This window comes from Dromaius novaehollandiae, chromosome 7, assembly GCF_036370855.1.
Source record: "Dromaius novaehollandiae isolate bDroNov1 chromosome 7, bDroNov1.hap1, whole genome shotgun sequence".
NCBI classification, from domain to species: Eukaryota; Metazoa; Chordata; class Aves; order Casuariiformes; family Dromaiidae; genus Dromaius; species Dromaius novaehollandiae.
Window position 1 is genome coordinate 45012304 of NC_088104.1, and position 19802 is coordinate 45032105.

General features: G+C 54.2%; 2 protein-coding genes and 15 non-coding genes across 18 annotated transcripts in view; 9 read left to right on the forward strand and 8 right to left on the reverse strand.

Moving 5' to 3' along the window:
- Positions 1-9654, forward strand: part of MCM3AP (minichromosome maintenance complex component 3 associated protein) — a 31102-nt gene extending 21448 nt beyond the window's left edge. For both annotated transcript variants that reach the window (XM_026107441.2, XM_064515448.1), the window contains exons 19-28: positions 260-394; positions 807-960; positions 1398-1656; positions 2076-2173; positions 3538-3928; positions 4091-4345; positions 5340-5469; positions 6176-6382; positions 7107-7257; positions 7747-9654. In XM_026107441.2, the coding sequence (XP_025963226.2) occupies positions 260-394; positions 807-960; positions 1398-1656; positions 2076-2173; positions 3538-3928; positions 4091-4345; positions 5340-5469; positions 6176-6382; positions 7107-7257; positions 7747-7905 (1939 nt within the window). In that variant the 3' untranslated portion in view covers positions 7906-9654. The remainder of the gene's footprint in view (positions 1-259; positions 395-806; positions 961-1397; positions 1657-2075; positions 2174-3537; positions 3929-4090; positions 4346-5339; positions 5470-6175; positions 6383-7106; positions 7258-7746) is intronic.
- A 1332-nt stretch (positions 9655-10986) lies between these two features.
- TRNAS-GCU (transfer RNA serine (anticodon GCU)) lies at positions 10987-11068 on the reverse strand. Its single transcript has one exon. It is a non-coding gene; the product is annotated as a tRNA-Ser (tRNA).
- Positions 11069-11266: 198 nt separating this feature from the next.
- Positions 11267-11340, forward strand: TRNAI-GAU (transfer RNA isoleucine (anticodon GAU)). The gene has a single exon. It is a non-coding gene; the product is annotated as a tRNA-Ile (tRNA).
- Positions 11341-11669: 329 nt separating this feature from the next.
- Positions 11670-11742, forward strand: TRNAM-CAU (transfer RNA methionine (anticodon CAU)). The gene has a single exon. It is a non-coding gene; the product is annotated as a tRNA-Met (tRNA).
- Positions 11743-12119: 377 nt separating this feature from the next.
- On the reverse strand, positions 12120-12192 carry TRNAM-CAU (transfer RNA methionine (anticodon CAU)). Its single transcript has one exon. It is a non-coding gene; the product is annotated as a tRNA-Met (tRNA).
- A 310-nt stretch (positions 12193-12502) lies between these two features.
- TRNAM-CAU (transfer RNA methionine (anticodon CAU)) lies at positions 12503-12575 on the reverse strand. Its single transcript has one exon. It is a non-coding gene; the product is annotated as a tRNA-Met (tRNA).
- A 329-nt stretch (positions 12576-12904) lies between these two features.
- On the reverse strand, positions 12905-12978 carry TRNAI-GAU (transfer RNA isoleucine (anticodon GAU)). The gene has a single exon. It is a non-coding gene; the product is annotated as a tRNA-Ile (tRNA).
- A 212-nt stretch (positions 12979-13190) lies between these two features.
- Positions 13191-13272, forward strand: TRNAS-GCU (transfer RNA serine (anticodon GCU)). Its single transcript has one exon. It is a non-coding gene; the product is annotated as a tRNA-Ser (tRNA).
- On the forward strand, positions 13208-15428 carry LOC112987498 (vitelline membrane outer layer protein 1 homolog). Its single transcript, XM_026107437.2, has 3 exons — positions 13208-14504; positions 14611-14726; positions 14876-15428. The coding sequence occupies exons 1-3, from the start codon at positions 14319-14321 to the stop codon at positions 15180-15182; spliced, it is 609 nt and encodes a 202-aa protein (XP_025963222.1). The 5' UTR covers positions 13208-14318; the 3' UTR covers positions 15183-15428.
- Positions 13513-13586, forward strand: TRNAT-AGU (transfer RNA threonine (anticodon AGU)). Its single transcript has one exon. It is a non-coding gene; the product is annotated as a tRNA-Thr (tRNA).
- A 201-nt stretch (positions 15429-15629) lies between the features above and the next one.
- TRNAT-AGU (transfer RNA threonine (anticodon AGU)) lies at positions 15630-15703 on the reverse strand. Its single transcript has one exon. It is a non-coding gene; the product is annotated as a tRNA-Thr (tRNA).
- Positions 15704-16046: 343 nt separating this feature from the next.
- TRNAP-AGG (transfer RNA proline (anticodon AGG)) lies at positions 16047-16118 on the reverse strand. Its single transcript has one exon. It is a non-coding gene; the product is annotated as a tRNA-Pro (tRNA).
- Positions 16119-16454: 336 nt separating this feature from the next.
- Positions 16455-16537, forward strand: TRNAS-CGA (transfer RNA serine (anticodon CGA)). Its single transcript has one exon. It is a non-coding gene; the product is annotated as a tRNA-Ser (tRNA).
- Positions 16538-17109: 572 nt separating this feature from the next.
- Positions 17110-17181, forward strand: TRNAP-CGG (transfer RNA proline (anticodon CGG)). The gene has a single exon. It is a non-coding gene; the product is annotated as a tRNA-Pro (tRNA).
- A 293-nt stretch (positions 17182-17474) lies between these two features.
- Positions 17475-17546, forward strand: TRNAA-UGC (transfer RNA alanine (anticodon UGC)). Its single transcript has one exon. It is a non-coding gene; the product is annotated as a tRNA-Ala (tRNA).
- Positions 17547-17933: 387 nt separating this feature from the next.
- On the reverse strand, positions 17934-18005 carry TRNAP-UGG (transfer RNA proline (anticodon UGG)). Its single transcript has one exon. It is a non-coding gene; the product is annotated as a tRNA-Pro (tRNA).
- Positions 18006-19252: 1247 nt separating this feature from the next.
- On the reverse strand, positions 19253-19324 carry TRNAA-UGC (transfer RNA alanine (anticodon UGC)). The gene has a single exon. It is a non-coding gene; the product is annotated as a tRNA-Ala (tRNA).
- Between the last annotated feature and the right edge of the window lie 478 nt (positions 19325-19802).

Sequence of the window (19802 nt, forward strand, 5' to 3'; positions counted from 1 at the left end):
TAAGCTGATATGTTTTATTCACTGGAGTAGTTCAAAAGCATGTGTGCAGTCAGTAAACAAGGCTGGCAGATGTTAATGGGTAAAGCTGCAACATTATCTGTTAATTGGCACACTGCTTCAGGAAGAAACACATGGGAACTTCCTCAAGTTGAGTGATCAGTAACTCATTTTGGAGCTTAGATAATGGCAAATGGTGTTATCACTGAAAAATATAAGATGCTACTGCAGTCTTTCTCTTACCTATTTCTGTCTCTTTAAGTGATTTAGCTTGGACTCCCCTGGATCTCACCTCATTAATCACTGAACATATGCCAGTTCAACGAGAACAATTTTTTTGGAAGGTGCTGTTGGTTTTGCCAAATGATGATGAATATGCAGAGGAGGATCCCAACAGGCAAGTAGAAGAGTTGATTAGTGTGTTCCTTTCTTAAGCACAGCAGTGGAATGGAAAAAGACTAGTAGTGTCCTTGACATATATTTTCACCTACCATGTCAAAGTTCCTCTCCTCCCCCCCCCCCCTTTTTTTCCTCCAAAGTACTCTAAGGATGTGGCTGGAATTCATTGCAAAGGTCTCCATCTTCTTCTGTCGTTGTTCTTTGAATTGCTTTTGCTCATATCAAAACCACAGAAAACATTGAAATAGGTAATGATATGGAGAATTTCAGGCCATTTGATTAAATATTTAGCAAAGTCTAAGCAATTTGAAGGTTGGGAATGTAATAGATTATGGTACCTTGCAGGTGTTGGTGCCAAAACCCTAAAATACTGTATTTTAAAAAAATCTTTTTTTGTATTCTTTTGTTAGGGTACTGGTGGATTGGTTGAAAGCTAAATTTAAGGGAGACAAAAGCTGGAAGAAAAACACTTCACATGCAGAAGGCAGAATTCAAACATTGACAATATTTAGTTCTCCTGGTGTGCAAGGCAGCAGAACCATTAATGTCAATGTGTGTATAAAGGTAGGTGAGAGCAACCTTCCTGTATCTGACAGGCAGTAAAAGGGTATGCTGTCTCTGCCAGTGGATGCTGTCTGGAAGCTTTTCACAGTGTCCCGTCAGGTGGACGAGGTGATGCTAGGAGGGATGGGGTGGTTGAAAAGGTCATTTAAAAAAAAAAATTTTTTTTTCTTCCCCTGGTTTCCAGACAACTGAATGAATATCCACTTAAATGCGGTGTAATAGTAGAACCTCAATGCTTTCAACTTCTTGTTCCGAGTCAGGAGTTGAAGTGTAGTTTTGTGTATCTATTGGGCGCACTCATGGTGTGTGGGTTCGGTTTTGTGTGTGGGTTTTTTTTAACTACTCAAGGTTTGCAGAGTGAACTGCAGTTTTTACTATGAAGATTACTTTGTTTTAATTTAGCTGCATTACTATTGTCATGCTTGTTGCTTATATAGGTGGCACATGGCACGCTCTCAGACTCTGAGCTTGATAAAGCCGAGAGGCAAAAAGACGTACTGGGAACCAGTGGTCTTATTCTTCTTCTACCCCCTCAAGTTAGAAGTGAAGATGTTGCTGAAGAAGATGTTTATTGGCTTTCAGCTTTGCTTCAGTTGAAACAGTTGCTTCAAGCCAAACCCTTCCATCCAATAGTTCCTCTGGTGGTTCTAGTCCCTAGTCAGGAAGAGGATGCCACAGAGAAAGAAGTAGAAGAAGGTATGTAATTATTTCTGTGCCTTGAAATAACATGAATGTTTAGGACAGCCCAAAGTAGAACTCTGGGACTAATGCAGTCTCTCAAATGTAGAGAACATCTAGTTAAGAGAGAGAAGTGTAAGAGTCCACAAAGCTCTGATAGAAATCCAGAGGCCTTAAGGATTGGTTAATATGGAAAGAGATGAACTTTTCCTAGGCTTCCAAGATTCCTTTGCACACTGTATTTCATCCTGAGAGTCTGGAGGGAAGGATGGAGGGGACTTCAATGCTGTGAATGTATGCTGAGAGCAAGATTAGGCCGAAGTAGGAGGTGCCCATTTGTTCTTTCTCTATGTATATAGCTGAGGAGAGACAAAGCCCTTTCAGTTACTTTTTTTTTTTTTTTTTTTTTTTTTTTTTTTTTTTTTTTTTTTTTTAAGGTTTGATGCTGCAGGACTTGATTTCAGCTCAGCTTATTTCAGACTACACTATTGTTGAGCTTCCTGGTTCTATCAATGACTTACAAGGCACCAAAAGGGTAAGAAAAGCAGTTCAGAATGTGAAGAGACACTCAAGTGGTTTATTGTTAATCTCTCTGAATTGCTAACATCTTATAAGGAATGACTGATACATTCTCAATAACTTTTAAATTGCAACTGAGTCTTGTTTAATGGAATATTTTTTTCTGTTAAAGTTGATCTTTGCAATGGTTTTTGCTCAGAAAGCTTTTTTTACCACATACCTGAATTTGCTGGAGTTAGATACTTGCTTTTTTAGTAGGGATTCCAACATGAACCAGAACTGTTCTGACTTATTGCTGCTAGTTTTCCATTATTTGTGACTGTTCTCTTTTAACTCTCTAGAGATCAACAGCATTTGCTTCATAAAAGCTAGTTTCTTCTCTAATACTGAAAACTGCACTGAGACTCAAATATCTGGGTTGCATAAATCCATTCTTGTCTGTCCTGCCTGTGTTGACTAGCAGGGGTACAATTGCTGCCTAACAGAAGAGTCTGAGAGCGGTGTGTAAGCCTTTGTATCCTTAAGCTCCCAGTCCTAAAAAGCAAAGGACCCTTTGTAGTTGTTTGACTGCAATGGGATCGCCCAGTATTATCCTATTCTCAGTGGATGGGAATGAGGGATGCCTCAGTCCTTTCATAAAGGTACAGATCTCTCCCTGACAGCTCCCAAATGCAAGCCTCTCCCCTTCTTGTCATTGTTTGCTGTGTGCTTGAGAATAGTGGCCTGGAGACTGTAATTAAAAAACCTATGATGTAACTTACCAGCATAAACTAGATAGATGGTTTTGTTTGTGAGCCATAGCTGGGTGGGTTGGAGAGGTCGGGGAGGTAAATGGCCAAGAGAGGCCAAGCTGGGTCAGACCAAAAGCAGCTCTGGCCCAGTATTCCCTTACCACAGTGGCCAGGGAAGGTGCCCAGGAAGGAGAGTAAGAGCAAGCACAGAGTGATACTCCCTCGCAGCTCGCATCCATTTGAAGCTCGGTGACAGCCAGCATCAGACATAGCTCCTCTTCATTTAGTCATCCTGAACTGATTTCTGTTCCGTAAATCTGCCCAACTTCTCCTTGAACTCAGACAAACTTTTGCCATCCCCGACATCCTGCAGCACAGCAGGGAGTTCCACAGCACAACTGCTTGCTGTGTGAACAGCCTCTTCTTTCTTTTGGTTTTTAAATGTGCTGCATGTGAGTTTAGATTGAGACCATCCAGTCTGACAATTACTGTTGCAAATATCAGGATGGTGCTGGGTGATCTGTTTGTATTTTGCTGTGTAGTATTCAAGGCCCCATTCACTCAAACTTGGAGGGCTGCAGGACTGGATCCTTACAATCCTCATCACCTGGAGCAAAGTCTTCAACTAGCCATGTTTTTTGTGTTGTAGCTCTCTGCAGCTGTGGGGTGGCTGATTTCCCAGTGTCCAGACTCCCTTGAGCTCTGCAGTCAGACCCTTCAGCAGTATGTTGAAGATGGGATTGATGGTGAATTTGGCAAGCGCTTCTATCATGACCGGAAGGAGAGGCATTCAGCTGGTCTGCCATCTCAGGAGCCAGGGGTCATTATAGAGCTGTACAACAGTGTGCTGCAGTTCCTTTCAGATGTGGCATCCTCAGAGCATCTGTGTGACTTGTCTTGGCCTGTTACTGAGTTTTCAGAGCCTGGCGGTAACAAACTGTTACCCCACCTGCAATGGAACATGCCTGATCACTTGGCCTGGCTGAAGAAAGCTGTGCTTTCCTTCCAGATCCCATACCTAGATCTGCCTCCATTGGGTGGTATGTACTTCACCTTTCAGTATCCCCTTGACAGCTCGTCATTCTCTCAGATATGGCTGTGCTGCCTTGAACTGTCTGCCTGTAAAGCTGGTAGTCTGGCTCTGTTGTGCATTCTTGCAAATTACTTTTTTGTGGGTTTTTGTTTTTGTTTTTCCCCTGTAGCTCCTTGGCGTCCTGTTTGCCACATGATTTTTCACTATGTGTCTCAGATCGCTAGTTCTTCTCATACTCAAGCACTGATCCAGTCTCAAGTGGAGAATCTGCTGAGCAGAACTTTCCAAAAGTGGAAAAACAGGACCTCTGGGAGCTCTGACGATGGACCTTCTGTTGATGAGATCCCTTGGGATGATATTTTGGCACTCTGTATTGATCATAAACTGAGAGACTGGAAACCACCCAAACTGCCTGTTACACCAGGTATCACATGAACTTCTACAGCATGGATGTTATTTCATGTATAACTGCATTTAATAACTTGGCATAGGTACCTTTACGTATGGTAGTGAGTGATATATAGCATTAGTGTAGCAGATTGGGAGCTCTGGTCTTGATCTCCTCCTTCACTTGTAGACACGTCTACTCAGGTCAGCTGAGATGGTAGACATGCTGGAGGAGGAGATTTGGCTTAACTGGTAAGTAATTAAGCAAAACCAGAACCACTTCCTTAGATGTTTAATCTTTCATTTGTAATAGGTGCCTGAAATAGCATGCTGAGAATATGTTCAGAAAATGAATTGTATACATTTAAATAGCACATCTTTGGAGCTAGGATTCAAATCTTTCTTTCCACAAAAAAGGGTACATGATAAAAGAAGGTTAATGTCAGTAAAACAGAGCTGGAAGGAACCAACACATTTCCATTGCTTTCATCTGGCAAGGCACACAGACTTTGGCAGACAGAGCACGCTCAAAAGGATTGCTGGTTGAAGTCTGTGTGTCTGACCCACTGTAGTGACTGACACTACTTGTTCCAGGACTTAAAACAGTTACGTCAGTGTTTAATTCAATAAACTAGGAGGAGTTGATTGTTAACGAGTACTTCTGGGAGTTGATGAGGTTTGTGTCCGAAATTCTGCTTACTTTCAATTTCAAGTGTGCTTTTCTTTGTGCCCTGTTTAGCTTAATTATAGGGAGACTTATTTAACAATGACTATCCGATTGGCTGAACACTGAATTTAGATGCACTAGAAAACTAAAATGAAGATAAAGCAACACTTTACAGTCTTTGGAGTAATCTGATATTTGTTGAAGAGTATATCAACTCTAAAAGGCTCATTTTTACATGTACAGTACAATTTAAAGTTACTTGAAAGTGAACACACAATTTTCAGTTGCTTTTTAAATGCTGAGTTTTTCTTCTGAAGGGGAAAATCTGTACTGATATCCAATGTTGGGTTTGGTTTGTTCACAGAAGCAGTAAGTGAAGATGGCCAGATTCGTGTATACTTCTTCAAGGAGCATTTAAAAAACTTCACTCTCCCTTTTTCTTGGGAGCAAGCCAGACTGCGCACCCAGAAGGATATTCAGCAGGGCCACGGGAGGTGAGGTGACTGCTGGCATTTCCTGTGTGAATAATGTTCAGCCATCAGTTACTCCACCAGAGCCGCTTGGTGAAGTCTGAGGAGGTTGCTCAGGACCTCTGTGACGAGCGCATAGTGCCTTCACAATGCTCAAAACCAGCATGAGGCATTCTCTCAATGTGCTTGTGTCAGTCCTTTTGAAATGAGGTACAAGGGTATCAGTGCAGAAACTAGATGGTAAATAATTTGACTTCTGCAGGGTTGCTCAGCTCTCAAATGCACTTACCTGGAATGCACTTAAGTCTTATAAATTAAGAAATTCTACTGCCAGAGAGAGAACACAGTTGTGGCTTGGATAGGTTTGAAATTAGACTTGTGCAGTGGGTGCACAAAAGATGGAGGGAAAACTGTGTGTGGGGGGGAAGCATGTAGGGATAAACCATGAGCATGTCCTTTATTTAGTAGCGCACCCTTCCTTACATTCACCTTCACCTGCAGCCTGGACTTTTTAGATGAGTGATCAAAGCTATCTGCAGGTTCTGTCTTTCAGTACTTAAGGTCTTTTGGTCTCTTGGGAAAACTGTAAATGGTCTTAATGAAATGTTGGCTAGTGTTGCATGGTGCCTTAGGCACTTTTTATTCCCTGCTTTTTTTTAAACTTCTAGCCAGTAAATAAAAATCGACACACACTCATACCAGTTCCTGCTTTTTTTCCCCTCTCTCTCAGGTCAAGGGTGAAGTCTCCTATCTCTTTTAAGAAACCCTATAGTGTCTCCATCATGCCAGCTCAATATAGCGCTGGCATGAGCATGCTATCAGGTGAGGAAAGGAGCATTCCCAGTGCAGTTGAACTCACAGACACGGCCTCAGCCCTGGAGCTTCTCCCAGAGCGTCTGTTGACCCAGTTGCAACTGGAGAAAAAAGAGAGCAGGAGGTAAGTTGCCAGAGCAGCATCTAAGACAATTTCTTTGCAGCCCTTGGTAGATGGTTGTAAATAGTTTAACTTGTATGCACTGAAGTCCAGCAGTGTTTTCAGAAAACAGCCTGTCTGCAACTTCTTCTTCCTTCATCAAGTGCATAAGTTCAGGGCTGTTCCCTGCTAGCTCCTACTTGCATTGCAGGAACTGTCCAGCATGGTAGAAATACTGGAGCTTTGAGGAATGATTGGAAACTGTCTATGGGCAATCAGGCCACCAATAAAAAGCAGTACAGTGATGTGTGGTGTTCAGTGATGTGTGGTGTTCAGTGGTCTTTAAAGATGACACGGAAGCATATAGATGCTCACATCCTATGTCTCGAAATGCCACAAATGTCTGAAGTCCATTTTGAGATGGCAGTCTCTGTATCTTGCAACTTTTACACCTGTAGCAAAGCAGGTGATGAGGCCAAAGAATTAATTATTTTTGAGGTTGGCTAAAGAGCTTTGTCTTTACTCCCTTCATCAGTTGGGTGTCTTGAATTTGCATGGCTTCTTTCTGTATCAGCCTTCTACAGTGGGTTTTGCCAGTAGCAGTGGGGGATGTCAGTGCTGGAAATCACTGTGAGCATCATATCCTTCTGGCAAACACCTCTGAGGCCCCAACTCCCACTCAACCTGCTGGTAACAAGAACAAAGCTGGGTTGCAATCTGACTGGTGGTTTGGGTCTCTTTCCTCGAGGTTTGAAGAACAGTTGCATCAATGTCTAGCTGAGGACACTGAGCCCCTTGGTGACTTCATGGGTCCCCCTCTTTACCTCCCCCAGTCTCTGGTCTCCACCCCACCTGTCACATATCCATTGATGAAGAGTCCCATGTCATCTGCTCAAGAGGTAAGAAGGGGGTGGCACTGAACTTGCCTGCACAACACCCTTCAGAGCTACAGCTGTTAAACCTGCTGCAATTGCAGAACTCTTAGTGGGAATAAACATGGGTGCGCAGTGTCAGCCTTCGGAAATTCAGAACTGAAAAGTTATGCTTCAAAAATAACTTCCTTTTAGGGAGGGGAGTGCTTCCTGCAGATCTGAAATACAGGTTCCTCACAGGTGTTAGTGCCCTCTGCTGAGGACAGTCCTAAGAGCATCGATTGCGGTGTTGCACTCTAACGTGAAGAATCACCTTTGTGGGTCAGCTTCCCTCAGTCAAAGGAAGGCTGGGGCCAGGGCAGAATATGCTATTTTTGCTATACCTCCTTTGTGGGAGGGCAAGAGTGATGCCTGTGGTTGTTCTCAAAAGTGAGAGACTAGTCATTAGCTGAGCCATCTCTTGTTGGTATTGGATAATGCTTCTTTGTCAGTCTCATCTCTTTTCTTTCTGGCCAGGCTGGGAGTCAAGTGGGATGTGAGCTTTCAGTGGAGGAGCTAAGCCCAGCGCTGTCGGACAGACTGAAATACTTGCAGAGGCTGCTCAGAGCTAACAAGGAGGGTGAAGTTGCCTCTGAGCTCCACCTCTCTGCTCTGGTGGACATGGTGGATATTTGAGCAGGACTGAGATACACGTGCAGACCAAGAGACTTCATGAAGAAATTCAGGGCCAGGTGATTCACCTGCCAAAGCACTGGGGCTTGTTCAAAAAATAAATAAAAGCAGCTGTCCTCACGTAAGAACACAGCAAACATGGGTCCTGGGCTGTTCTTGTGTGGTTGCCTTGCACAGAGAGGGTGTGTCCTGGCTTAGTGTGTCCCTTCAGCTCAAAACTAGAGTTTGGCTGGTCTAGGATTCCTTCCTTTTAAACTGTCCTATTTTACAGCTGTGGAGATGAGTCCAGTCCTGGTTTTGGAAAGCCTTTAACTGACTGTTTGTGGTGATTTTCTTTTTACCAGCTCTCATCAGTTGATGACACCTGTGAGAGGCAATGAATTGGTTGACTGATCAAATGTTTGTTTTGTTCTATCTCACAGTTCTGAGCAGAGTATATGCAGAATCAAGGCCTCCAATATACTCCTTGCATCTTGTTTTTGTGCATTCTCCACCCCCTGCAACACAGTTAAACCCAGAGGCACGCATGCACAGAGCCGACACTGGGACCAGACTTGAATTTCTGTTGAAATACAGATAGGAAAATACTGCTAGGAGGAGCAAATGGAGAATCATTCTGTGAGAAACATGTGGCTAAACATAGCTTCACCAGAAGAAAATAATAAGGTAGTGAGTGCCCCTGGGAATATAGCAGTCTGTCCCCATGGTCACAGTCCCATGAATGCTGTCCCAACTCTGTGCCTGCTTGATGCAGAAGTTACCTTCCTGCAGCACTTTGGTTTTTCAGTTGCTGTTTTGCTGCTCAGGAATACTGATTTTGTCATTCTCAAGTAATTATAATACTTTGCTGTATTTTATAATTAATAATGGTCCATGCAAAACTGGAAGGATTTTTGTTCTGCTTGGCCCAAGTTTTTATTATGTTGAATGCTTATGGCACTATGGCATTATGTTTATTCTACAAAGATTCTCATGCTGAAAAGCAGGATGTTTTCTTCAGTCTTCAATAAAACACATGGAGGAATGATGGAGGACTGACTTTTTTTAAGAACAGACTATCTACATTCTTCAGCTTTTAAGAAGCTGCAGCTTTGAAAATTGAAGACCTTTACTATTGATTTCCAGTAAATAGAGTGCACATGAAATACATGTCTGCAGTACTGGAGTAGAAGCATGAGGGGTTGGGTTTTTTTGGTAGTGTTTTTTTTTCCCTTTCTACAAGATCGTCAGATCTTTCTCCAGCAGAAAATTCTGCCTGATAAAATAAAAATCATTGTAACAAATTCTGCCTGATAAAAATTATTGCAGCTTTGGCAGTAAACAGTGTTCTCGCCTGCCAGTCGGAGATCAGTTATCTGACCTTGCAACATTATAATTCTCAGTAGTCCAAAATTTTATGTTAGTCCCCTTCCAAAAAAGTGGTTTTATGTTTTTAATACTATTTGTATTAATTCTCTTAATCTACTACAGCTATTCTATTTTTCAGTTGAAGGCTCTTATTTCAAATTAAATTGTGCTTTGAGGCTATTCATACTAGTAAAGTTTTGAAAGGTTGAGTTGTGTTACTAAAACATACAGCATTTAACAAGTGAAACTGCCGTGCTTTACCCCAGTGCTGCTGTTGATCTTTTCTGTTTACCCCAAATTCAACTGTAAAATAAGTCTAAAAATATTTTGGGACATGTCTCGCACCACCTACATTGTCTGCTGTAAGCATCTTTTCTGTATCTAATAAATTTATAGTGGCTTGAATTGAGCTGTCAACTTGTTGCTATATAACAGCTCCATGTACGGGCAAGCTCTCAGCAAACCTTTTTGGAGCTTAATTTTTTTTTTTTAATCTGTCAGTTGTGTAGCATAAAATAAGCAAGTCTGCAGGCTCTGAGAATGCCCCCAGCCTGCTGCCCTGGGGCATGGTCTTAGGAGGGCTGTTTGTGTCAGCAGTGCACCTTTTGGAAACAGTGGATCTTTTGCCCAAAGATAGGTCTTTCACATTCAGTGCAACTCTCTCCTACCTCCTTAGCCAGTTAAGTTGCTGGTCCCTGCCTTTTTTCCAGTACTGTATTCTGGGCCCCCATAGGCCTGGTTCTGGCTTTTGATCTTGATGGAATAAACTTCCCTGTCCTACTGTCACAGGTTTGCTAATCTCTGTGGCTAGTAAGGCTTTACCTTTATAGCTAAAGGAGCACCAGCATTAACTGCGTGTTTCCAGGACTTCTATGAAAACTGTGGAAAGCTGCCCTGCAGCCAGCTCCTGCACATACCCAGCAAGGATCCAAGCTGGTTCTGCTCCTCCTGTCCAGCTTGGTACCCAAAGACACTATACTTGGGAGTCAGATGGGTTCCTCCCAGAGCTGCTGCATGCTCTTGCAGGGCTCAGTATGTCCCAGGCTTTCACCCCAGAGCTTCCTCACACCAAAAACTGGGCAGAGGAACAGGCTGGTGTGTTTACTGCCTGTTTCTTGAGCTGACGGTGTGGTGCAGCAGAGCAATGCACTGGATGGTGGCTTTGCTACTCCTGCTTCCTGCAAGTAAGTTCAAGGACACGCTGTTTGGCCCCAGCTCCTGGGCTTGCTAAGGCATTCATACCTGGGAGTGCTGCTGGCAGGTGGTGTCCTGGTGCTGTTGTGTACGAGGTGGCTTCTGCTCTCCTCTGAGCTCCATACCTCTGCTCAAGCAGGCACTGAGGAGGGCCCGTAGGGATTTTAGAGATTATATTATAAAAAAATAAGGCTTTAGGCAATCCAGGGCCCCACCGCAATCCTCAGGCTATCCTTGGAGCTCTGCAACCTCAGCCCCAGGGTGAGCTCCCACTGTGTGGAGGCTCTGCTGGCACATTCAGCCCAGCGGCTGGGGGAAGGGGTGCAAGGGGACAAGCCCCTTCCCCTGGGCTGTGCTATCCTGCAAGAGATGTCCAGCTCAGGCTGATGTTCACATCGCCACAAACTCCGGTTTGGCACCAGCAAAGACACTCCCTGCTCCTCCCTGCAGGCGGAGAGCCCAAGATGCAGCACAGGGGGCGCCGCATCCCGCTGCGCCGGGGCGCAGACAGGGAAACCGCGTGCGCCTGCGGCAAAAACGCTGCGACGAGGGTGGGATTCGAACCCACGCGTGCAGAGCACAATGGATTAGCAGTCCATCGCCTTAACCACTCGGCCACCTCGTCCCGCCCCGCGCCTTCCGCCCGCCCCTACCCACGCCACACACCCAGCCCCTGCCCGCGCACTCACGAACACGCACACGCAGCCCCGACCCGACCCGACCCGGCACAACCGCCCCACACGCGGCATCGCCGCCCTCCACCGCCCCCCGCCCGCCGGGCCTCACCCCGACCGCGCTCCGCCCCGCCCCACCGCCCGCCGCCGGCCGGTTAGCTCAGCTGGGCAGAGCGCGGTGCTGATAACGCCGAGGTCGCGGGTTCGAGCCCCGCACGGGCCACGCGCGCCCTCTTTTGCGCTCCCCGCCGACATTCGCACCCGCCCGCCCCCCCGCGCTGCGGCGCCCTCGCACCGCTCCCCGCCGCACGCGCACGCGCCCCGCCCGGCCCGGCGCAGCCCTTTTTCTCCCTCTCACGCAGCCGCCCCAGCCCCGCCCGGCGGGGACCAGCTGCGGCCGGCACCGGCGCCGCTCCCCGGGACCTCCGCCCGCCCGCTGCCCGGCGGCCACGGCCCGCTGCCCCGGGGCTGCCCGCGCCGCGCCGCGCCGCCCCACGGCGCCCACGCTCGGCCGCCGCCCCACGGCGGGCGCCCCGCACCCCCTGCACCGCCGCCCTCTTAGCGCAGCCGGCAGCGCGTCAGTCTCATAATCTGAAGGTCCTGAGTTCGAGCCTCAGAGAGGGCACCGCGCCCCTTTTGTTCCCGGCCCCGCGCCCCGGGCACGCTGCCCGCCGGGAGGCTCTGCGGTGACCCCGAGGTGGCGGTGGGAGCCGCGGGTATTTACCGGGGGCCCTCGCCGTGTCCCCAGCACCCCAGGGGGCGGCCGGGCGGCTTTGGGGCGGCGGGACAGGTATGCCAGGGGCGCGGGGGCCGTGACAGGCCGCCAGCCCTGGCGCCACCCCGCCGGGCCCAGCGGCGTGGGGAGGGGAGGGGAGGGCTTCCGCGAGGAGAGGGGGGACAGGGAAGTGGGGGGAGTGCGGTGCAAGAAGCCTTCTCCCGGAGATGGCGGGCCCTGAGGTATGGGGGGGGGGATTAAAAAAAAAAGAAAAAAAAAAAAAAAGGTGCCCTCTCTGAGGCTCGAACTCAGGACCTTCAGATTATGAGACTGACGCGCTGCCGGCTGCGCTAAGAGGGCCACAGCGATGCTCCTCCCCGGCCCACTGCTGGCGCGGGCCGCCGCCGCCGCCCGGCCCGGCCCAGCCCGCGGCCCCACCGCTCGGGGACGCCCGGCCGCGGGGGGCGCAGCCTCTGCCGCCGCGGCAGCACCCCCCAGGCCCGTGAGGATGAGGGGCGGTAACCGCAGCTCGGGGGGGTCCGCGGGGGTCCCTACCCCGAGGGAGGCGCCCGCCCGGCGTCCCGCCGCGCAGCATGCGGAGGGCAGGACAGGAGAGGGGCCCGGCGGGCAGCGTGCCCAGGGCGCGGGGCCGGGAACAAAAGGGGCGCGGTGCCCTCTCTGAGGCTCGAACTCAGGACCTTCAGATTATGAGACTGACGCGCTGCCGGCTGCGCTAAGAGGGCGGCGGTGCAAGGGGTGCGGGGCGCCCGCCGTGGGGCGGCGGCCGAGCGTGGGCGCCGTGGGGCGGCGCGGCGCGGCGCGGGCAGCCCCGGGGCAGCGGGCCGTGGCCGCCGGGCAGCGGGCGGGCGGAGGTCCCGGGGAGCGGCGCCGGTGCCGGCCGCAGCTGGTCCCCGCCGGGCGGGGCTGGGGCGGCTGCGTGAGAGGGAGAAAAAGGGCAGCGCCGGGCCGGGCGGGGCGCGTGCGCGTGCGGCGGGGAGCGGTGCGAGGGCGCCGCAGCGCGGGGGGGCGGGCGGGTGCGAATGTCGGCGGGGAGCGCAAAAGAGGGCGCGCGTGGCCCGTGCGGGGCTCGAACCCGCGACCTCGGCGTTATCAGCACCGCGCTCTGCCCAGCTGAGCTAACCGGCCGGCGGCGGGCGGTGGGGCGGGGCGGGGCGCGGTCGGGGTGAGTCCCGGCGGGCGGGGGGCGGTGGAGGGCGGCGATGCCGCGTGTGGGGCGGTTGTGCCGGGGCGGTTGTGCCGGGTCGGGTCGGGTCGGGGCTGCGTGTGCGTGTTCGTGAGTGCGCGGGCAGGGGCTGGGTGTGTGGCGTGGGTAGGGGCGGGCGGAAGGCGCGGGGCGGGACGAGGTGGCCGAGTGGTTAAGGCGATGGACTGCTAATCCATTGTGCTCTGCACGCGTGGGTTCGAATCCCACCTTCGTCGGAGCCTTTTTGCTGCTGCTTCAATCACGCTGGTGCTGGGTGCCTGCCAACCTCAGCTGTGCCCCTCGGCACCCCTTGCCTGGGACCCCCCATCTCCCTGTTGTACCCCTTTGGTTCTCCATTGCTCACCCGCCATCCCCTGCAGTTGGGAGGGGGCTCGGTGTAAGGGTTGAGCAAAGGCTGGGTGCTGCTGGGCCCCCTGGGTGCCGTGAGTGCAGGGGCCAGGGGCACAGGGCAGCAGGGCGCCATGGCTTAGCTGGTTAAAGCGCCTGTCTAGTAAACAGGAGATCCTGGGTTCAACTCCCAGTGGTGCCTGGCCTGGGGGGGACTGTTTTTCTCCCTGCCCCACACCACTTCTCACCTCCAAACCCCCAACTCTGGGCTGGGAGCACCACGGGGAAGACATCACTATTTCCCCCCCCCCCCCAACAGGTTTGCACATAGAAACCAGGGAGGCCAGGTGAAAAGAGTTAAAGAAGAATCTCAAAGTGAGCCAGGTGCTGGCACTGAGATGGCTTAAAGTCCCTTGTTCAGGGCATGTGGTAAAGGACCCCCTTCCCCCTATCAGAAATATTTAAAAGAACTGTTACTGCAGAAAGTGGCTATTAAGGAGTAAGATGATAGCCCCGTGGGAGAGGAAGGTGTGGCCGAAAAGCAGGCTGGGCTGGACGAAGTGTGCAATGGTGATGAGGTAGGTGCTCTTGGGGAATGTGTGTGGAAGAAATAGGAGGCCATTTCCACCAGTGGTGCGTGTCACCTGGAGCCGGCCTGTTGCTGGCATCAGGGATGTCCTGTGGCTTTGGGCTGGCCTGGGTGAGGACCTGAACAAAGAGCTCGTGGTTCAGCTCCTGCTCCCCCCCGGTGAGGGGATTAGCCCTCTCTTATGGCTAATCCCAGCTGTCCAACGGGCCCAGCCACCCTGGGCAGGTAACAGAGCTCCTGCCGTGTCCCCTGTGCCAGCTCCGCTGCCCCCAGGGAGCCGATGCCTCCCACTGCGCCGTTGGAGGAGGTATAAGAGCCCCGCGGGCCAGCTGCGGGCAAGCAGCGATGCTGGGGGAACAGGTCCTGCTGCTGCTCGCGGGGCTGGCCAGCACTGTGGGGGGTGGGCAGGAGCCAGGCCAGGGGCCGCGCGGTGCCCCCATCATTGCAGTGCCCAACGGGGGACCCTGGGGCAACTGGGCCTGGCCAGACATGTGCCCCGAGGGGACCTACGCCAGCGGCGTCAGCTTCAAGGTAAAGCCTCCGTGGCGGAGGGTGAGGATGGTTTGGGGGCCCCCCGCGCCGTGGGGGCCCCGGCGCGGCCTGCCAGGAGCTCAGCCCTGCCTCCACGCCCTCGCAGGTGGAGCCGCCTCAGGGGGCCGTGGAGGACGACACGGCGCTCAATGGCATCCGCCTGCACTGCTCCCCCCGGGGGGCTGGTGACGGCGGCTCCGTGGCGGAGTCGCAGAGTGGCAGGTGAGTCCCCAGCACCCGCTGCCGCGTGCCCGGCCTGAGGAGCCTCCTCCGTGGCCCCCCCGGGGGTGCGGGAGGGCTTGCACCCTTTCCTCCTCCCCATGCCCCCTTGGCTCAGCACTGACCATCCCCTTTTCCCCCTCCCCACCCAGATGGGGCCGCTGGTCGGAGCCCCGCTGGTGCCCTCACCGAGGGCACGTGGTGGGGTTTGCGCTGCGGGTGCAGGCGCCCCGGCGCAGCTTCCTGAGCGACGAAGTGGCTGCCACGAACGCCCGTTTCGCCTGCTCTGGCGGGCAGGTCCTGGAGGGGCCGGGGCCCGACCTGGGCCAGTGGGGCGGCTGGAGCCCCCCGTGCCCCGGGGCCGTGTGCGGCATCCAGACGCGGCAGGAGCTTCCGTGGGGGCTGAGAAGGGACGACACAGCCCTGAATGACCTGCGTCTCTTCTGCTGCAAGGGGTGATCACCAGGAACACGCTGCGGGGCATTGGGTCCCGGGGGAGACCCAGTTCCACGGCAGAGCCTTCACCCAGGACCCTCTTCCTTCCACGGTCTCTTGGCAGGCCCTCAGCCCTGGTGTCCTCATAGAGCACCTCCCCTTTATCCCCATGGGCTCCTTCATCCCACCCAGACTTGCAGAGTCGCCGGTGTCTCTGGGACTGCCCTCCTTCCTGCCTAAACGAGCTTGCAGTAAAAAAATGCACCAAGATTGTGCTGGGACGTGTTCAGTCACTGAGAGGGACGGGTGGCAGGGCTGACCCCGGCCAGGAGCACATTGGTCCTGGGGACACGGGACCTGGGACAGACCGACTGGGGCAGAGACCTCCTCCAGTGGTGCCTCTAGCCCAGAGTTGGGGGTTTGGAGGTGAGAGGTGGTGTGGGGCAGGGAGAAAAACAGTCCCCCCAGGCCAGGCACCACTGGGAGTTGAACCCAGGATCTCCTGTTTACTAGACAGGCGCTTTAACCAGCTAAGCCATGGCGCCCTGCTGCCCTGTGCCCCTGGCCCCCGTGCTCACGGCACCCGGGGGGGGCCCAGCAGCACCCAGCCTTTGCCTCTGGAAAGGGTATCCAGTGCCCTGGGTCATGGCAGGGCTGCCCACAGTGGGGGCCTGGCAGCCCTTCGCCTACTGGTTGGGCTGAGGGCACCATGGGGCTGGGACCCCTGCGGTTGGGGAACAGCCCTGCTTGCCCCACCAAGACCAAAGCCCTGGTGACTGCAGAGCACCACTGCGGGGAAACACAGGGTGAGTGCAAAAGCTGATGGCTGGGTGCCACATGAGCTCTGCACCAGCCGGGCAAAATCAGCAGCTGGGATGCCCAAAAGGGGGGCTCGTCCGGGAGTTGAACCCGGGACCTCTCGCACCCTAAGCGAGAATCATACCCCTAGACCAACGAGCCAGGGCAGACCATGCTCCTTGGTGCCCAGCCCCTGGGCCCCAGCTGCTGGGGGTGCTCGGGGCGGGGGATGCTGCTCCCTTGCGCCCTAGGGACCAAGGGGATGGGTTCCACAGAAGGACCCTGCTGCTGGTCCTGGGGACCAGGGCGGAGCTGAGCCACGTGTGTAGGGGGGCAGCAACTGCTACCCAGGAGACTTTCCCACTTCCCAGGAAAATGAAGCAGTAACAGGTGGCTGGGTCAGGTGCTGCCCGGTCAGCTGGTGGTGCATGGACCACCTGGGTGCCCCAGGGCAGGCAGGAGCAGGTTCCCATGCACCCCAGGGTGCCAGTGCCTGGGGCTGTGATGGCCGAGAGGTGAAGGCGTTGGACTCGAAATCCAATAGGGGTTTCCCTGCGCAGGTTCGAATCCTGCTCACAGCGAGAGGTTTTACTCGCAGGGTCCAGGGCTGATGCTGGTGATCCCCAGCTTGGGCTTTGGGCCATCCTGGGCTGCAGAGGGACCTCAGGGGAAAGTCAGGGCTGGAGGAAGGGAGCTGTGGACCATGGCAGCCCCAGCCCTGTCCCTTTGCCCCAAAGGCAGCTCCTGCCCAGGGAAACCCAGACCCTGGCTGGGACACAGTCTTAGTCTCTGAGACAGCCCCAAAGCAAGAGGGGGGTCCTGGCCTTTCTCAGGGTGTTCCAGGCCCCTGTGCTTTCCAGTTTTGGAGGTTTGAGGAAGCGGCAGCCATGACATACAGGTTGGGGGGCCAGAGACCCTCTGTCCTGGGGCCATGTGAAACGGGTCTCCAGGGGGATCCAAGGGGGACAGGGGCCACCCAGGGATGGTGAGTTGCCTGCACTGTTGGGAAGGTGCAAGACCCAAAGTTGCAGGGCTCAGGGAGCAAGTTTATCTGCAAACACTCCTAAGTGAGCTCAGCAGTGCTGGGGCCATGCCAGCCTGCAGCTGCAGGGGGAGGGACCTGGTCTGGGCGGGGGCATGCTTATGCCATCCTGGCTCGTTGGTCTAGGGGTATGATTCTCGCTTCGGGTGCGAGAGGTCCCGGGTTCAACTCCCGGACGAGCCCTGCTTTTGGCCCTGCCTGGCCTGCTCCTGTCTGCCTGGTGCAGAGCTCATTTGGGTCCCTCCCCTTGGCTTTCAGCCCCCTGCTTCTCCCTTCAGTGTTGCCCCACATTTGCTGGGGCTGCTCAGCACCCTGGGGGTCCCAGCTCCTGCTGTGCCTGCACTGCACCCCAGCCAGCAAGTGAGGGGCTGCCAAGCCCTGGCTACAGCCAGGGACCAAAGTTCCCCAGGGCTGGGGCAGCAGGGCTGTGTGGGGTGGGCAGCGGTGCCCAGGGGGCACAGGCAGCCCCCAGGCAGGGGGATGTAGCTCAGTGGGAGAGCGCTTGCTTTGCATGTAAGAGGCCCTGGGTTCAAGCCCCAGCATCTCCATGTGTCTTTTCCTCCCCAAAACTGTCCCCAAAGCAGCAGCTGCAGCAGGGGTGGGACAGTCCTCCCCTCCCCACTGAGGTCCCCCAGGAAAGCTCTTGGGCTTCCTCCGTGCTGGCTGGACTTGAGGTTTCTTCCCAGGCCTCTCCAGGCTCCAGGAAAACCCCCACCTCTATTTTGTTTTCGCTTCCGCCAGGAGCTGCAGACAGTGGGGTGCGTGGGGTGCACGTTGCTCCTGGCTCTCCGGACCATCTCATCCTGGGATGTGTCAGCCTGCGCAAGCAGCCCATCCTCTCGTGGTGTGTTGGTGTGCCCCAGCCCCCCGCATGGGCTGTGCTGGGGTCCTGCACACTGTCTGGGCACGCGTGGGGCTGGTGTTGCCCAAAAGTGGGGCTCGTCCGGGAGTTGAACCCGGGACCTCTCACACCCAAAGCGAGAATCATACCCCTAGACCAACGAGCCAGGCTGGCACAGCTGGCCCCCCACTCCCACAGCCCCCCTTGGGTGTGCCATGGTCCTGTGGCTCCAGGCTGGCTCATTGCCCTGGGGGGTCCCAGCCCTGGTGGTACTGGGTGGACTCATCCTTCTGACAGGAATGTTTTCAGTTAAACCGGCAATTGTGCACTGTGGCCATGGGGGGCTGCGCACTGTGCTCCTGGCCTCAGGGCATCCCAGCCTGGTCCTTCACTGCTGCCCAGGTTTCCTGGGAAGTGGGAAAGCCTCCTGGCTGGCCATTGCCCTGCTTGACTCTCCAGGGCCTTTTCCCAAAAAACAGCCACATGGGTGCTGAGGGCCAAAGAAATTGTTGTCAGCACCCGCCCAGTACCCAGACATCCCAGGCGCAGGGGTTGCGGGCGTGCTGGGCTGTGCCATCCTTGCCCGTTGGTTGAGGGGCATGACTCTTCCCTTCAGGTGGGATCAGTCCCCAGTTCACCCCCGGATGAACCCTCCTCTTGGACCCCAGCCTTGGTTTTGTCCAGCTGCCATGGGGAGTCCTCGCACAGCCTGCGCCCAAGGGCTGGGGCATGGCGAGGGCAGTGGTGCCCAGAGCAGTGGGGACAGGCAGCTTGTCGGGGCTGGCATATGCCGTAGGCTAGGACTGTCCCCGCAAGAGCCAGGAGGGGTGTGCTGCCCTGCATGCACGTGAGTAAAAGTCACAGTACACAGAACAGGCCAGGGCTTTGTCTGCTTCCTTGGTGGGGAAAGGGCTGTTGGAGGGCTGGGGAGGGCAGAGTGGGGCAATGCCGGCAGTGCCTCCCCCAGCAGGCAGCTCTCCCCTCAACTCATGTCATGGCTGGGGCTGTGGCGTGCGGTGTGGGCACGGGGGTGGGGGGGGGTCTCGTCTGGACCACAGCCCTGCAGCGGCTTGGCTTCCTGCCCCTCCACAGGTACAGGCAGAAAAAACATACCCTGACCTGCCTGGGATCCGTCCTTCTCATCCTGGTGTTCTCAGCTGAGAGCTGCTGAAGGAGCCCCCCATGCCTGCACCCCACTGACCCCGTGGTCAGCAGCTCCTTTGGGAAAAGGGAACAACCAGAAAGATTTCCCAGGAGCCAGGGAGAAACCCAGGTCCAGCAGAGAGCTCAACCTCAGGTCTGGACTCGGAAATCTTCTCCCCAGCGGCAGAAGAAGGAAGGTTTTCTCCCAGGGCACAGCCATGTCCACCACCGCAGCCACCAGGGGAAATGGCATTCCGGAGGAAAAGCAGGTGGAGATGCTGGGGCTTGAACCCAGGGCCTCTTACATGCAAAGCAAGCGCTCTCCCACTGAGCTACATCCCCCTACCTGGTAGCTGCTTTTGTGCCCTGGGTACTGCTGCCACGTGCAAAGCAAGCGCTCTTCCACTGAGCTACATCCCCCCACCTGGTAGCTGCTTTTGTGCCCTGGGTACTGCTGCCACGTGCAAAGCAAGCGCTCTTCCACTGAGCTACATCCCCCCACCTGGTAGCTGCTTTTGTGCCCTGGGTACTGCTGCCCACCCAGTGCAGCCCTGCCACCAGCTGGTACTGGTGGACTTGTGGGATTTCCCCCTGGAGGCTGATGCCAGTTTGTGGATGCCATCATCCAGTGATGCTCATGCTGGGGCCCTGGCAGCTCCTTGTGCCTGGTACTCGCAGCTCCTGTGGCCTGTCCCACCGCCACCCCATCACCCACAGACCTGCACTGTGGCTGTCCCGTGGGGTTGGGGCACGACACAGTTGGGCCTGGCAGCCCCTCGCCTGCCAGCCACGCCGGGGGCACAGTGGGGCTGGGACTCCT